The sequence below is a fragment of the Cricetulus griseus genome (genome assembly GCF_003668045.3).
Source record: "Cricetulus griseus strain 17A/GY chromosome 1 unlocalized genomic scaffold, alternate assembly CriGri-PICRH-1.0 chr1_0, whole genome shotgun sequence".
Classification (NCBI taxonomy): domain Eukaryota; kingdom Metazoa; phylum Chordata; class Mammalia; order Rodentia; family Cricetidae; genus Cricetulus; species Cricetulus griseus.
The window spans coordinates 129,999,453-130,016,924 of NW_023276806.1; the positions used below are offsets into that span (position 1 = coordinate 129,999,453).

The window sequence follows — 17,472 nt, forward strand, 5'->3', positions numbered from 1 at the left end:
CTCCATCTTTTCTGTTCCTCACTCCCATCCTTAGGATTCCGCTTTCAAAGCACAGTGCTCTATTATCCTCTCCTCTCTTGTCCTCTCATGTGTGCGAGCCTTAAACACACTCCCACCCAAATACAAACACATAAAAGTTAGAAATTAGAAAGACTTTCATATAAGAGAGAATGTGGGGGCTGGAGAGGTGGCTCAGCGGTTAAGAGCACTGACTGTTCTTCCAGAGGTCCTGAGTTCAATTCCCAGCAACCACATGGTGGCTCACAACCACCTTGAAGGAGATCTGGTACCATTTCCCTCAAAATTTCATAATTCCACTTTGCTTTACAGCTGAATAAAAGCCGCTTATACAACATACATACACACTGCTTTTACTATCTGCCAGCGGATGGACATCTAGGTTGATTCCGTTCCCTTGGTTGTTGTGGATACAGCCAGGATAACACGAATGAGCAGATATCTCTGCAGCAGGGTGTCAAACCCTTTGGCCCAGAAGTGATATGTCTGGGTTGCATGGTAATTCTATTTTTAGCTTTTTAAGAAACACTATGTTTCCCATAGTGGCCACACCAGCTTACACTCCCACCCCATGGTGAATGAGGGTATGCAATGGTATGTCTTCTTGCTTCAGCTGCACTGACCTTGCTGTGGGTGAAGAGACATACGACTCTGACTGCTCATCTGAGGGTGGATCAGTGTCTGCTGGTGGCCATCAAGTGGCAAGTTTCCTTGATGAATGAGTCTCCCACAAGAGTGCACGGACATCGTCACCAGAGTGACCCGCAGACTAGGCTGTGCATTACAATCTTGGAAAGTAGCAATATGGAAAGGGGGTTGGAATGGAAGCAGCTGTGGCATCAGTTGCATAGTCCCTGTCCTGGGCAATAAAGCCATGCAACTGAGCCTCCACTGTCCACCCAGAAATTTGCCTACATAAGGGAGGAATTACTGTTAGGGTTTGGCGGCAGAAGAGTACCTTGACAGACTGGGGCCAAAGAATGCTGCAGAAATCACACCACATAACAGCTCCCATGCAAGAGATATGTGCATGAGATTTACTCATGCAAGGATGAGGAGTGAAAGACCGCCTCTGAGCAAGGACAAGAGAGACAGAGAGACTGACCCAACCGTGATGGCGGGGACTCTTGAGAGGGCACGCATGTCGCATCTGGCACCTGGTGATGACATGGCTGTTGGTGCTGAGTCACTGTTACTATGTATGAACAAAAGGCATATAGATACTAGACTCTGAGGTGGCAGAGCTGCAGTCGGTGATTATTGGCTTGCAGTTTAAATGGTTGGGGAGAAGAGAATGTGAATTAAATCATGAGCTGAGGATGAAGCTCAGCTGGAAGAATGTTTGCCTAGAATGCATGAGAGCCTGGTTTTTATCCCCAGTGCTACAGAAACCAGGTGTAGTGGTATACGTTCATAATCCCAGAATACAGCAGGTAAAGATAGAAGGCATCAGATCCAAAGGACACTACATTTCCCAAAATTCCAAAAGGTAGTCCAAATATCCAGAAATAAACTCAACCTGGCTAAAGGAGGATTTCTGGCAGTTAGATAAAAGTCAGCGTTCCTCAGGAACTTTAAAGCTGGTTCCCCTCTACTAAAAGGGGTCATTTCCCTGATCACTGGCAGAAGGGACATATGGTTACCAAAACACAAGTTGGCTCCCAGGTTCCCCTAGTACCTGTTACACATTTCAGAATCCATGCCAGCATCCCAGCCCTTCTCACATCCTCCCCTGCCCTAAACTGCCCCCAGCACAGACTTTCCTCCTACCAGCTACTCATCCTAGTAACCCTGCTATGTTTTCTGATCTCTCATGGCCAAGTCCAGTCTGGCGGCCATACGGTCTCTACTTTGGACTCTTCCAGGTGCCTATATGTCTACATCTCATATCTACAATAAAAGCCTCCCCTTTTAACCATACCATGGAACTGTCATATTGTCAGTTTATATAAAACTGTCAGAAGGCCAAGGTCATCCTCAACTACATAGCAAATTTGAAGCTAGCCTGGGCTACATGAAAGCCTAGAAGAGCTGTGCTAACAGCCAGCCCCTTGTGGGTTCCTGAAACTTGAAACCAGTGGAAAATTAAGACAGTGAGGAAGGGGTGAAGTAGAAGTAATATAAGCTATCTTTCAGGTCTGAACTTTAATTCAGAGGAAGACAGAATCTGTGGCATAGCATTTACATAGGGGCCTTAACAGCCCAGTACACGAAGCTATGATAATCAGAGAGTATTCATTTCGAACTGCTGTATTGGGGCTTTTCCTCGCTAGGCCAGATGAGTTCAGTGTCTAGCTTGACTGTACAGCAGCATTATCTGTCTCTCTGATGTAGCCATGCCTGGTGGAGTCCTGGCAGGCTCCAGCTCAGCTCTTATTGGTGTGGTGGGGCGTGTCAGCTGGGTTCTCTGCAGAGAAATTCTGCTTATTTCTGATTTCTGGGGCTCTTTCTCTTATTTCCTATTTTGTGTCTTTTTACCTTGACTTTCTTACACCCAATCTCCTGGTCTCATAGACACAGTTTGATTCACCATCATGACCTCATCACACTCCATTTTCTCAAATTGCCTTCCAAACGTTTATGTTTATACCTATATTTTATTGTCGCTGTCATCCTTGGTCTCGGAAACTGCTTTTTTGCAACGGGCAGTGGTTAACTGCAGAGACACATATCTGATAACTACTGAGAATAAGTGGTTATCGCATGCTCGGTCCTGAATGAAATGTCTTCAGTTCTCCCTCCAGGGCTCTGGGAACTGTGAGACCAAACCAGGAACAACACATTTCAAAAGTTAATGGGAGACCAAAATAAGAAAAATAGACCATGCAGGTTAAGGGTTCTGTTTGTGTTAAGACAGATAAAGAATAAGTTACTGTTTGTCCTGAGCTAAGTCCTCGAAAGTTAAGGTTTCCAATTGTATTTAAGAAGTTCCTGTTTGTCCTGGGTTAAATCCTTGTTAAAGAATAATTTCCTGTTTGTCCTGGGTTAAATCCTTGCAAAATTAGGTTTCTATTTGTAATTAAGAAGTTCCTGTTTCTAAGGGTTGATGTAAACTGCTTGAAACTCCGTTTTCTCCCTTCTCAGTGTATCCCTCTAACAATGTATAACTACCAACCTTGTGAACACCTTATCCTGAAGAGGGACTTCAGGAGGCCAGTGGAGCTGCTGTCTCAAATCCTGATTTAGGGTGAGGCAGCTGGCTAGCCAGTCCCAGGTGCACCCCAAAATACAGCTTGCTTTACTTCCACAGCCATGGGCTTGTTTTGTTGGGTTTTTTGTTTGTTTGTTTTCTCCTCACGAATCTCAGGTTTAACAGAACAGCACAAAAAAAGGGGGAGAAAAGAACACAAGAGTCAGGGGGAAGCGGGGAGGGTCAGGGTTCACCATCCTCGGCGCATGACAAGGCAGTGATGACCTCCGGAATTTTTCAGTAGCTGTGACTGACTAAACTGGGTGCATTAGTAGCTGTCACGAGTGGGGGCTCAGGAGGTCCCACCCCTTTCCAGGACATATAGGCAGTGTCCTTGTTAGGATGTGTATTGATGTGATAAAACACCAGGACCAAAAGCAGCTCGTAGGATGTTAGGAACCAGGTCCCCTACCCCGACCCCGTGCCCGTGCCCTTTAAAAATTCCTCACCATCACTGGCCCGCTCTGTCTCTCTCTTGTCCCCACTCAGAGATGGCCCACTCTGTCTCTCTGTCTCTCTTGTCCCCACTCAGAGATGGCCCACTCTGTCTCTCTGTCTCTCTCTTGTCCCCACTCAGAGATGGCCTTCTGCTCCCCCCCACCACCACCACCACCAATAAATCTCTCACGTGATCTGTTGCACGGTGTGATTTCTACGGCATTCCTTGGCCCCGAAACACCAGGGTACTCTCTAAACTCTAACATGGGAAAGGGTTTCTTTGGCTCACAGTTTATGGTTTGTCATGAAGAGAAGCCAAAGCAAGAACCCAGAAGCAGAAACTGAAGCAGAAGCCATGGAGGAACACTGCTTACCGGGTTAGGCAAACCTGGCCCCACCTCTCACTCACCTAAGCGTGGCAGGAATATGTACCCTGACTTTTTAAGAGAAAGGCTCCATCCACTTCTGTTCTCTCCCTCACCCTCCCACCCCCTACCCCTCACCCCGTTCCTCTGAAGGGGCAGACAGGATTTTCCTATCTCTCCCCACTTCTCTCCTATCCTCTGTCTTCCTCTGTCTCTGTCTCTTTACCTCTTTTCTCTTTCCTTCCCTTATTTTTTTTTTTACCTCTCCCCTCAATAAAACTTCCAGTATGAATCATGTCTACAGGTCTCTGTTTCCCATCTGCCTGCTGCTTCCCATCACCCACTGCGCCACTGGACGGAGGGCCGGGACCTGTCACCTGCGGTCCCAACCCTTTATGCTTTATTCCTAACACTGGGGGTGGCACCACCCACAGTGGGCTGGGCCCTCCCACATAGATCTTCAATAAGAAGATATTCCTACAGGCTGACCCGTAGCCTGGTCTCATGGAGGCATTTTCTCAATTGAGTTCCCTTCTCTCAGGTGACTCTATCTTGTGACAGACTGACAAGAAACTATCGGGCATGGGCAGTTAATGGTTGCGGCGTGGAGGACACCCACTTTCCTGAGGGTGTATGAGCTGTTAACCCCTCTCGTGCTCCTGTAAGTAACCCTAATTGATTTAGCAAACTTAGGTTTCACACCTGGGACAAATGGATGAACTGTTTACTTAACATATCAAAGCAGGCATTGGATTCCTCTTTGGCTGCCCCATCATCCCAGTATTCCTAGCGGTCACAGGGCCCTCCTGGCTGGCATACCACCCTGACCCTGAACTTTCCAGACCAGGGGCCTGGGCTGCCCTTCTCTGTATAATCCAGCCATTTTGGTTGTATTCTTCTTGTACCTTTGGGTCTCCTGGCTGCTGCACCGGTTCCCCTGCTCTCCTCTCTCCTTTCCCTTCTTCTCCTGAAATGGTCCAGCTAAGTCTGGTCATGTCCACTCTGGGCTCTCCCAGATGTCCCCACCTCTGCTGTGCCTCCTCTTTTATCTACACTAATCCTTCTCCTCCACCATACCTGGGAGCAGTTTTGTGTCCTTTCCATTTATTTATTTATTTTTCCACTCACTAACCAAGACAGACTCAGGTGGAGTTATTTCTTTGGTCGGCCATTGGTGACTTATCTGGGGTGACCAGACACCTGTCTCCCACAAAAGTTCACACAACTGCCACTCAACCTGTTCTTATAGTGTGGGGTGGGGGATTTCATTTTGGTCTGCAATGAAGAGTTTCTTGAAGGTTGATGCTATATTCCAACAACTGATCTGGCTCCCACAGCTGGGCAAGGCAGCCCCCAGAGCTCAGCCATGACTCTAGACACAGGCACAGGTCTTACAAGATCTCACCAGTTGCCTTAGTCATCTTTGGAGTATGGAGCCTAGCCAGCTTCATCAGCCAGCAAAAACCACCTGGAAGGTATAGACCAAAGTGTGTACCACTTACTACTATCTAGTGCTGTTAAAAGAAAATCACCACACAGTCACAATGATACAGGTGCACAAAGCTACAAAGGGAAGGAGGGATCTGGAATTTAGTAGAGGGATCAAGTCTTTGTAGACGTCAACCTTTTTATAACAGGAAGAGGATCTGGATCCCTGCTTGCCTTTCTAAGTGCAGTAAATAGAAATTTGAGAAGGTGGATGCGGTATCACCTCCCAGTGTTTGGAAGGCAGGAGGATTTGGGGAATTTGAGGCTGTGTGGTGAGGGAAGAAAGGAAGGTGAGGGGAAAAGATTGGTTTTAGAGAGACTGGTTTTCCTGAGATCCCTGGAGCTGTAATATTTGCCTGCCCCACCAGGGAGCAACCTCTCTGCATTTATGTTCTTCTCCGCAGACAACTGTCAAAGCTCAGCATACACGCCAGGTTTGAGCAGAATTCATTTGGCTATCACAGCCCTAAGAAATCTTCCCAGACCCTGCAAAAGTGTCTCAAATACCCTGGAGACAATTCATGGTGAAAGGTCAAAAGGATGACTTCTAGGGAATGGCTCTAGAATCTGGAGTAGGGTCACTTTTTTTTTTTTTCAACATAATATTTGTTCTGGGATTTTTTTGCAACATAATATTTGGGGGTTTTTTGTAACATAATATTCACACTCACTTCCCCTTCCTCCCAGGTCCACCCTCCCACCTCCTCCCTCCCCCCACCCCCCACCCCTGGCTAAAAAAATTAGACCAAATACAGTCTTCGATGCCCATATACTCATAGGGCTTGGTCAGCCCCTCAAAGAGTCCTCCCCTCCCCCACCCTGAGCCAGAAGCTAAGAACAGGAACTAATTGTGCAGAGCCACCCTTCATCATCTTCATCTCCATCACACCCTTGTTCTGGTGGAAGCTTCAGCCCAGTCCATTATCCATTACCCAGAGTCTGGGATGCACTGGCGGGAACTTCACCCCAAGTCTCCCACCCCCATCTCTCTCCAAAACCTGCTGCATCTCAGAAGGCTATCAGATGATGACTCCTCCTCCCCCCCCCCAGAAATGCTCAAGAACACCCCCACAGAGTATTTAAACTGTCCTCAGTTTTCTTTCTCTTCTCTGGAGAGCTAGAAAATCATCTGGGAGCATTGTATCCATTAAACCTGGGCTTTTTCTTTTTTGTTTTTGTTTTTGTTTTTTTGTTGTTGTTTGTTTTTTATTTTTCAAGACTGGGGTTTCTCTGTGGCTTTGGAGTCTGTCCTGGAACTAGCTCTTATAGACCAGGCTGGTCTCGAACTCACAGAGATCCGCCTGCCTCTGCCTCCCGAGTGCTGGGATTAAAGGCGTGTGCCACCAACGCCCGGCAAACTTGAGCTTTTTCTAATTCGGTTTGATTTTCTCTGAGTTGGACTGCTGTGTTGGTGGAGAGACTTATGGTGCAGAAACTTCTCAGTCCTCAAGGACCCCACCTCTCCTCAATGTCCACCCGCCTAGACTGTTTCCCTCCCTTTCCTTGGGTGAGGGGCAGGTTGTCACAGACACCCTCAGTGTCTCTAATCCTCAGCTGTAGTCCTCAGCACCAGCAAGTGCATAGTCACTTTCTGACCTGACTATGAGTGGCAGCTTTCTCTCCTTTCCCCACCTATACTGTGCAGCTGTCGGTCAAAAGGACACCCATTTGGAAACTAGAACTTCCCTGAGGTCAAAGAACTGCAGGAAGCGGCATCTGGCTCCCACACCTGGTCCTGATGGTGCCTTGGGAAGGCTGAGCTTCATCTTTGCATTTCTCCAGCTCAAGAGCTCAAGTGCACAACAACCCCACACCTGGTGATGAGGGGAAGCTCGGGGATTTCCCATAATGTTCCCTTGGGGTACAGAGCCACCGTTTGGATCAGTGGGGTTGTGATCTTTAGCACATCAGACTAAAAGACACCCACACCCAGGACATGTAAGGCCACATTCTGGGGTCTACTATGCCAGTATTGAAAGGGCTGGTAATGGGCACAGTGCAGAGGAAGAATCTGAGGCAGTGATTGCCTTTTCTAGGACTACAGCCAGCTAATACCTAGGACATTGCCTCTCTCTTTTGGCCTCTGTAGCAACTTGTCCAAAACCCCGCCATACTACAAAATCCACAAATGGGAGTTGTGGGGTCTTTTGGGGGGGGACAATTTTTATTGGTCCAAGGTTAACAACAGACCAAAGAGACAATCGTGTCTAAAGGTCAGCTTTGTGAACCTATGAACTTGGAGTTTCAGGTTACTTCCAGGAGCAGGCTACTTGGATAGCTATGTTGTGGGAATGCGCCCCCACCCCCCCACCCCCGTCCCCAGCATGGGCAACACTCATGAAAGCTTCGTCCCAGCCAGCTTCCAGGTCCCCTGCTTTATCGCTTCACATCCTTGGAGAGGGGCAGGACTCCTTAGCCTTCCACCTCCTTTCACGCAGGAATGTTAATAAGCCAGCCTCAGGAGGGCCTCGTGGGGGAAGATCACAGCTGCTCTGACTGAAGACAGCAATAATCAGATGTAAGCCAGAGGGAACGGCACCGGGCAATGGTTACCATCTCATCCCCTGATCTTTTAGAACCCTCGCTGCTAACATTTGGAGAGTGGAGGGGGTGTCTTTACACAGCCCCCCAATTACGAAGCTCGGCAAGTGCTGGCTGAATTTTTCCAGGCTGGGAATGTCTGTGTTCCTTTTTTCTGAAACTGAACTATGAAGTCCTTGATTGCGACAAACTATCCAAATGTGAGGATTTTTTTTCTCCCTTGACACAGTCTCCCTTGTGGCCTAGACTGAGTGCTGTGGTGCACCAGACTTTTTCTTTTGGGCCCCCGACCAGCTCCCAAATCATGACTCAGACTTACTAGTTTTGAGTGTTTGGCCTAGCTTAAGCTCGTTTCTGGCTAGCTCTTTTAACTTAACATGTTTCTGTTCATCTGTGTTTTGCCTTGGGTCATTTTATCTTCTTTCTGTATATCTTACTTTCACCGCCTCGCTATACTTAGCTGGCCAATCTTGCCCCGATGTAGCCCTCTTTCTCTCCTTGCAGTCCTTTGATCTATTCTCTGCCCTCCCCAAAGCCTATCCTTTCCCAGCTATTGGCCATTCAGCTCCTAATTAGACCAATTGGGTACCTTACGCAGACAAGGTAAAAGAGCTTTTCATAATTAAACATATGCAGCATAAACAAAACTAACACACCTTTATACAGTTAAATATTCCACAGCATAAACAAATCTAACACATCTGTGCCTAGTTAAAATAATCCACGACACTGGGGTTACAGGTGCATGCTGCCACAATGGTGTATATTTGTTCTTTTAATCACCAAATCCAGTGTTAATTGTATGAAGAATTGTTTAGGGTTCTATTAGAACAATTAGTATGTGTTCAAAATGAAGATGTGTCTATTTAACTATCATGTGTAGTGTTTTTGTTTAAATTTTAGTCTTGCTCTTCCCTCCCTGTCGTCTGCCTCCCCAACCTCCCCCCCCCCCGTGTGTGTGTGTGTGTGTGTGTGTGTGTGTGTGTGTGTGTGTGTAAGGGAAGGGGCCCATGCCATGGCACAATGTAGGGAGATCAGAGGACATCTTTGAGACTCCATTCTCTCCTTCCTTGGTGGATTGCAGGGATTGAACTCAGGTAATCAGGCCTGTGTGGCAAGCCCCTTTCCCTGCTGAACCACCTTGCAGGCCCCTGTATCTTTTTGCACATACGCATGTCTGGAAAAACCCACTCATTCATCAACCAGTCTCTCGCATCACGCCTATGTAAAAACCCTTTATTGTTGAAAAGGAGACATTGTATTTTTAATGCGGGACACTACAGAAACCATAGTGCCCAAGGGACTGAAACTATTCATATGCAGCTTCCATGCTGAGCAGGAGAAGGAGTCAAAAGGAGGATCGTACAAGCTTGGAAAAGAGAAAGGGAGTCGGGAGCATGCTCTGGGATTGGTACAGAGACAATGTCCTGATGATGGGGTCCGGGGTCCAGAAGTGGAGTGCTAAAGACAGAAATAAACAAATAAAGCTTTAAAACCACATCTTTGTCAAACAAAATGCCCACTGTCCCACCCACTGAGGGAACAAGGGAACAAGGGAACAAGGGCTGTCTCTGCAGAAGGGAAAGCTTCACTCTCATTGTCCCAGCAGCCTTTGGGCTGGCAGCAGGTGCCTGCCCCTTCCACAATGTTCTAAATGCTGTGTCATGGTCTGCGGAGTGCATGCAGAACAGTGAAGTGACTGCTTCCTGTCACCCAACACTCCCAGGAGGCTAGCACAGCCCATCTCCAGTGACTGCTCCTTCCACTGCTTAGCCCAGTCCTCCTTCCTAGACAGGCCCTCAATGACTTCTGTTTCCAGTAGCTTCATGTGAGTGAAATAAAATGACACAGTCATCCGTGTTGATCCACTTCCTCTAATCATCTTTAAATGCTAGCCCCTGGGGACCGCATGTCCCATCTGTCTGGCACCTAACAGGTTTAGAATACCCTCAGTGGTGAGATTAGAAAGGCTGCAATTACTGGCTCAGTCCCTCTGAAAGAACTTGGATTCACCAGAAAATATTAAAAGTAGATTTCCACAATGCACTTGCATTTACCATTTGTGTAAAATACTATGGCAAAATTACACTGTAATTATCTTTATGGCCAGTGCATAACGTTGGAGGAGAGTATGTCACCCAGATATAGCTACCCGTATAATTATCTGGCCATCGGCAGGACTGAAATAACCATCTAATGAGAAGAAAATGATATGGTAAACACCATGTAATCAGCAAGTTACAGTTATTATAGCCCTTTGTGCCCTCTCACCCAACAGTAAATGGGAGACCGGACCCAGTCCCTGGTCTGAGGGAGTCATGAACAGGTAGTATCTAGGGTCAGCTTTTTGGGTCTCAGACTGGCCACCCTGAGGCCAGCAACTGTGAATTCCAGAACAAAGGGAGAGGGGAGGGAGCTGTGTAGATTGCAGAGGCTTTCCAGCCCCACCCCCCACTCCTTGTCTTCCTTCTCTTTAGAAGCTAGCAGAAAGGAAGGCATCAATTGAGTGGCCGTTGCCACGTGTGGGTAGACAGATATTTCTGTGTTTTGACTAGACTTCCCTAAGGGGCTTTCACACTAGTGGACAAGTGGGGAATCTCGCAGCCCACTCAGCCCTGAGGTCTGGCCTAGATGTCTTTCATCTGTCAGACAAAAGCTAGCCAGGGCAACTCGAGGACATTCTCTACCCACCCCTCCCCAGTGCTCAGCTTCCAGACTGGAAGAGCCGTAATATAGATGACTCTGTGTGTGCCAGGAACCGTTATGAAGGCTTTGTTTGGAAAACCACAACCTTGGGAGATTTTATCACCATCCTTATATTGCAGATGGAGAAACTGAGGCTCGGTGTTAAGTCTCTTGGCCAATAGGACACAGTTAGAGAAAGGCAGGTCCAGGATTGAATTTAGGTTGCGTTCTAATACATTCTGCTGTACTAGGAGGCTAAGATGTGGTTCCCAGCTATTTCCAGACTTTTAGCATCCCTGAATCTCTTCCTAAATCGTAATTGTACTGACTGCATTCTGACACTGTAACTCAGTACAATTCAGCCTACTTGGGAGGCAAACACTTTGAGCTGTGAATAAATCCACAGTGACTGAAGGACGTTCTCACCATCTTTTGAATAGATCACAAGAAGACGGTGTCCAAAAACACCAGCTGACCACTGGAGAAGCCCCACGGAATGCCTCTCCCTGCTTCTTACCACCTCTCACTGTGCTCAGTAATCAACAGGGTCCATGACACAGGAGAAAGAGACAAAAGAGGGCATGTGTATCTCTGAGCATCACTGCAGTTGACTATATGCTGGACACTGGCGGTGTGTCTGTGTTTTAACTCAAAGGTGAATGCATTGGTAGCCTCTGTGAAAACTAGAGCTGACAGTTTCCCGATCCTTCTCCCTCAACCCCTCCAGCCAAATGTGCTTACCTTATTCTGCACTGGGGGCCTATTTCAGGGTGCCAAAGCTGGGGGTATTCTCTTCAACCACATCAGTTGGGGTGTCTGGGGGTAAACAGTATAGTTAGGAGGAATTCTTTCAAATCAGTGAAGGGCTGGCTATGAAAGACAGCACTGGAGAACAATGGGGAGGGGTAGAGCCTTCTGTCTCTCTCAGTCCCAGAAGGGCTGTCCTACTGTGCTCAGGGAAGTGACTGATCCTGGCTGCAGATCTGAGCTGACCAAGAAAGGAAGGAACACAGATACTCACTACAACTGAGAAAAGTCTCATCTTCCTCTCTGATGACAAATTGGGAGGTACTTCTGACATAGCCTCAGCAGTACCCAGACCTTCCCACTGTGTTTACCCTACCTGGCTGGCTGTTCCTCTTGCCCATGAGTCCCACAAAGAAATCATGCATGTCACCTACAAGAAAAGGCCAATGTTGTCAAGACGTCTGAGACTGGAACTCTCTCTCTCTCTCTCTCTCTCTCTCTCTCTCTCTCTCTCTCTCTCTCTCTCTCCAAGGTCTAAGTATGCTACACTTCTCTGGAACTTGGGGTGTAGCCCAGGATAGCCTTGTGCTCTCCATCTCTCCTCTCTTCCCTGAGTTCTGGAATTACAAAGGTGTTAACACATCTGGCTCCTTTGTATCACATTGGAGCCTGAACTCCATAGCTAGTGGGTTTGTTACCTGCTGGCTTCTCTTTCCACCCCCTCACTTAACACGCACACACCCACATTTCATCAGTTTTCCAGCACAGCAGGTGCCTGGCTTAGTCTTCATTGCCCTCAGGAGAGCCCCTTAGTTCCCAGTGACCAACCAGTGAGGGACAGGATGGCCTCCCATGCCCCTCACACCCGCTCTCTCCTTGTTCCCTGATGCCATCTCCCACTCACAAAGGCTGGCTAAGCAATTGCAGCTGGCAAACTGTCCACACCAGCTGAGATGAGGTCAGCAAAAATGGCCTACAGGCTGCATGCCCGTGGGATGCTGGGCAAAAGGTCAGCACAGATAAGGAAAAAGCTACTCACGTTTCTGGGGAAGAGATGTCTCCTTCGGCCCTGTGAAACCAAGCACAGAGTGTGGGGAAAGAACAATTAGAGAGGAATTCAAATTACAGCCCACAGCACCCCCCTGCTCCCTCCCCCCCACCTCCACTCACCAACTCACTAGGACAGCCCCCCAGCCCCCCCATCTCCCTCCCCCCTGAAGGGGTTACCCAGGCCAATCTAATCAAAGTTGCCTTTTGCCCCTTCCCTCTCCAGGGCCTCCTCCTACCCATGCTGGCCTTGCTCAGCACTTTCAGCAATCCTTCCAGAGAGACTGAGCGGCTGTCGTAGAGTCTCCGAAGCAAGGACTGGGGCAACTGGTATAGGTCAGAGTCCTTGTAGGGGAGAGGAATGGAGAGGAGAGGAACGGAGAGCTGAGGGACAAGGTCCACACCCCATCTATCTGCTCTCTTCCTGCTCAAGACAGCCTTGCCCCAAACCCACCACAGCTGAACCCAACACCCCCTTTCCTTCAAGATTTCCTCGGGCTTGCCCTGGAAGAGAAGTGGGTATGCAGAGTGTAGGCCCAGGGGCAGCAGCACTGGAGCGTGTTAGAAAAGCAGAACCCTACCTTTAACCTGGAGACCACCTGAATCTGAATGTGACCCTATGGTGTTCATGTGCATGGTAAAGTCTGGAGCCCTGTGGAGGCTTCCGGGTGACTGGCCTGGTGGCCTTGGACTGCCTCCCTGGGATGCTGATCGTCCTGTCTCCCAAGGCCAAGGGCGGTTGTCTCCTGGAACCCCCACCCAGCTCCTGCCACCTCTCAGTGACAAAGCCACAGGTTCAGAAACCAGCTTGCTCAGAGATGCGGTTAGTCCACTGAGTGAGCCATGAATCCCCCACGCCAATCACACTTAGCAAGTGTCCTCTAGCCCGTGCTCATGGACAGGGCTTGGTCCAGGGGTCAGGTAGCAACGGGCAGCAAGGGTACACCTGCAGACATGGAGTCCCTACTCTGTGCTGTGTCTATGGGCGACTCCCTCCTCCTGCCTTTCACTGACTTCTCTGTAGCCTTCTGCTTGTTGTGTCCCTCTCCAGAATTCTAGTGTCCTTGGGCTACAGTGGACACCCAGGATACACCCCACATAAGCCATCCAGGCACCCACACACACACATGAATTCTACTCAGTATCTTTCATCCTCACAGACCTTGGGGAGAGAGAGGGTCTCTGTTGATCGAGAGAGGCAGAGGTGTTTTCTTGGTGCCCTAGGTGCTGTAGCAGGGTTGTCTCCGAAGAACCCAGATAGTCTTACCACCCTGACAACACAAGGTCCAACCTGTACCTGATACTTACTGAGCAGTGGGTTTTGCTTGGATCTGATGCAACTGCTGCCACCCGCACAGCGGCCCTGGCGAGCAAGCACATGTGTGCATGTTCTCGTGTGTGTGTGTGTGTGTGTGTGTGTGTGTGTGTGTGTGTGTGTGTATCTCATTCTCCCTCCCTCCCTCTCCCTCCCTTCCCCTTTGCCCAGCTCATAGCTTCCCAGAAGCCACTTTTTCCAAATTGTTCACATACTCAGCCCACCTCCTGTAATGAGATGCTAAGCAGATTGGAGCTGGAGAGGCAGAAGGCTCCACATGCTGAATTTGTAATAAGTCCCACCTGTAATCTTCTTAAAAGCATTTGTAACTGCTGTCAACTCAAAACCCTGAAAAGACTTCCTCCCTGCGCTCCCCTCTACACCAACCCTGACAAGTCCTATTCTTTTTCTTGGAGGAACTTTGGGGCTCCAGGCTCAGCCTGGCTTGTTTTTCAATTTCTGTTTTACTTGTCTGACGAAGCAGAGGCTAGAAGTAGGCATGGGAGAGGAGAGAAGGGAGAGCCCTAGTGCCTTAGACACACCTGAGACTGTGGAGGTGTGTAAGCAGAGGATGGGGGCGGTATCTGCATCTTGAAACTAAAAGAACTCGTGTAACTCATAGATGAAATAGCACGCAGAGGGCCACTTGGGGGAGAAATTCTGCCTGAGTCTGCCTCCATGGAGGGAGATCTGTCCTTTGCCAAGAGACAGAACTGAGCCAGACCACAGAGAACTTATGTAGCCAACTTACCCACAGCACCCCCAATCACCATGTCACCACCAACAAAAAAAACTGAACAACATATTTTTTAATTTAAAAAATATAATTAAAATATAATTACGTTACTTCTCCCATTTCCTTTCCTTCTTCCAACCTTTCCCGTGTCCTCTCCTCTTGCTCTCTCAAATCCCTGCCTCTTCTTTAATTGCTGTGACATATATACTCCTAAATACATAAATGCAAACCCCTCAGTCCACATAAGGCTAAGCAGCATTTTTTTAGGGCACACTTTATCTACAAGATATCCAAGACACAGAGGGATACCCTGGAGACAACAGAAGCAGGAGAGGACCAGAGATAGAAAGAAATTTAGAGACATAATCCCCAACCCCGCCAGCCCACTTCCGTCTCTCCCTCCAGACAGACAGACAGAACCAAGTCTCCCTGCGGTCTTGGACTCTGTCAGGGGACACCTTACCTTACTGTGCCTCCCACCAGGTGCCACCTGCTCCTGAGACTCCTCACAGACAGCCTCAAAGCTGCAAGCCACGCTGAGCGCTAGGATGGCAGCAATCAGCACGGAGCCCCTCATGGTGCCTAAATGACAAAAGGTGAAAAGGAGGGAAGACAGCTTGGTGGGAACCTGCAGGCTTTCCTGACCAGCAGCTGGGCTCCATCATGTTTTTCCAGCTCTCCACCTCCCCTGTCTAAGCCCTGATCTGAAGAGAGTGAGCTGCATCTCTGAGAAGGGGGAGTCCCCATCAAACATCATCCCAGGATCTGCCCATCAATGAGCAATGATGTGTGTTGGGGGTCTCTAGATCGTAAGATTGATAGATTCACAGAATTTGTTCTGGTCTGTGTCTTTACCTAGCTTGACAAGAGACCTGGGATTCTGTCTTACAGTGCTAGATAAACCCGAGACTTAGAGAAAAACTTTCTAACCCATAAGAATCAGTCTTGATTCTGGCCCCAAACACCAAACCTTAACAGAGCCCCATTCTCGGGCCCTTTCTGATGGCCTTCCTGGTACCCTACTTGCCTATCAGAGGCTGCCCTCTCCTTTATCCCCTCTGGTTCTCATCCATCATCCTCGGTGCCAGCTTCAGGCCACCACACCATTCTTCCAGAACCTACCTGTGGAGCTGGATGGACGGTAGGATCAGGGAGCTTGACTGGTGCTGCTTCGGAGAGCAGGGGCTCTGGAAGGTGGCAGGAACCAGTCCCAGCTCCCTGATAAAGGTTCTGGGAGGGTTTGGGGGAGCTGAGGGGAGGGGCTGAGAGTCACCAATCCCAGGGTGGCTGGAGGGGAGGAGGAGAGCTGGTAGGGAAGAAGATGCAGGCTGCAGTCACATACTCAGACACGCAGGCGCGTGTACACACACACACACATACACACACACACACACACACACACACACACACACACACACACACACACACACACAGGACCAGCAGCAAGCTACAGTTGTCCAGCAGCCCACTTTCCAAAGGCAGCCAAGGCAGGCACTCTAAGGAATGCTGTTGAATGTGATCTCTCACAAAATTGCATGCCGGGTCTAGCTCAATAGGTGTGACTCCCGGACCTTTTTCTCATAACTCACCAGCTCCTCTCCCTTTAAACCACCAAGCTTGACTACCAGCCTGGAACAGCTCAGACAGGTGTCTCTGTCCCTGCCACCATCAAGACAGCTGGGGCTGAGGCCCCACTTGAAGATTGGGGATGAATCTGGCTCCTTCTGCCCTCCTCCTCCCGGTGGAAGCTGTCCCATCTCCTGGTCCTTGCCCCAAGAGAGAAGCAGGGTTGCTGGACTGAGACCCTCCACCCCGGGCCCCCCATATCCTCACCCTTCTCCTCCCTGACTGAATCGGCTGCCTCAGCTGCCTCTTGCTGGAGTTCTACCTTCCATCCCTCCTGCTCCAGGGAGGAGAGAACGAACAAACAGCGTGGCCAAGCTCATCCTGTTCTCACCTTGCTCTGCTTAGCTCTGCCTCCCCTTTTCCTCAAAGCTCAGACACATTCTCTAACCCTTCCAGCCCTTGTTTACATCACGTACAGATGAGGGGCTTTTCTATAGTTTCTTAGCCCAGGACAGAGAGACAGGGAAGGAGAGCCAGGGCCAGAATTAGAACTCAGAGAGAGCCAGTAATGCCCTGGGAAAGTGGCAATTGGGTCCTGGCCACAGGGTATGGATACACACATCAGGAGCTTAGACATACAGTGGGATTAGATATTCCTCACCTCCACAATAGAAATAAGAAATATACCCATTTTTTTCTGATTAGAAAAACCAAGGTCAGGGAGGTTCAGTGACTTGCTCCAGTATACACAGCAATCCAGCTCTTCTTATCCCAAATCTCTCTGTCTGTTTGTTTGAAGACAGGGTTTCTCTGTGTAACAATTCTGGCTGTCCTGGAAATTGCTTTGTAGACCAGGCTGGCCTCAAACTCACAGAGATTCCACTGCCTCTGCCTCCCAAGTACTGGGATTAAAGGCATGTGCCACTACCCAGCTAAGCCTCTCTTTTCACTACTTTGGCATGTTGACCTTTGAGGGAAACCATTCATTCTTCTGGAAGGCACAGAGGACCATGTTTCTGAGTCTCAAAGGTTTGGAAACTTCAATGCTTTTACATCTTGGGATGAGAAGAAAGTAGTATATGCCTCCCTATTTATCATAGACACCTCCAGTCACCCCACTTGAAATTACTTCCTCCCTGTACCCCCTACTCTCTTCTTCCAGCACTTATATCCAACATTTTGATATTTTATCACTGATAATTTATTTCTTGTCTCAGTCAAATACACCAATCCTACTAAGCATCGAAAGGACAAGAATTTTTGTCTGTATTGTATCCCTTACCCTATAGTATTTGGCATATCATAGATGCTCAATAAAAATTTATGAAAAGGGCGC

General features: G+C 48.6%; 1 protein-coding gene across 1 annotated transcript; it reads right to left on the reverse strand.

Annotated features, from left to right (window-relative positions):
• Positions 1-9,304: 9,304 nt before the first annotated feature.
• On the reverse strand, positions 9,305-16,357 carry Tac3 (tachykinin precursor 3). Its single transcript, XM_035451712.1, has 6 exons — positions 15,034-16,357; positions 12,759-12,864; positions 12,512-12,541; positions 11,849-11,902; positions 11,467-11,541; positions 9,305-9,501 (listed from the first exon to the last, which is right to left on the reverse strand). Exons 1-5 carry the CDS (start codon positions 15,145-15,147, stop codon positions 11,486-11,488), a joined length of 360 nt encoding a protein of 119 aa, XP_035307603.1. The 5' UTR covers positions 15,148-16,357; the 3' UTR covers positions 9,305-9,501; positions 11,467-11,485.
• Positions 16,358-17,472: the final 1,115 nt, after the last annotated feature.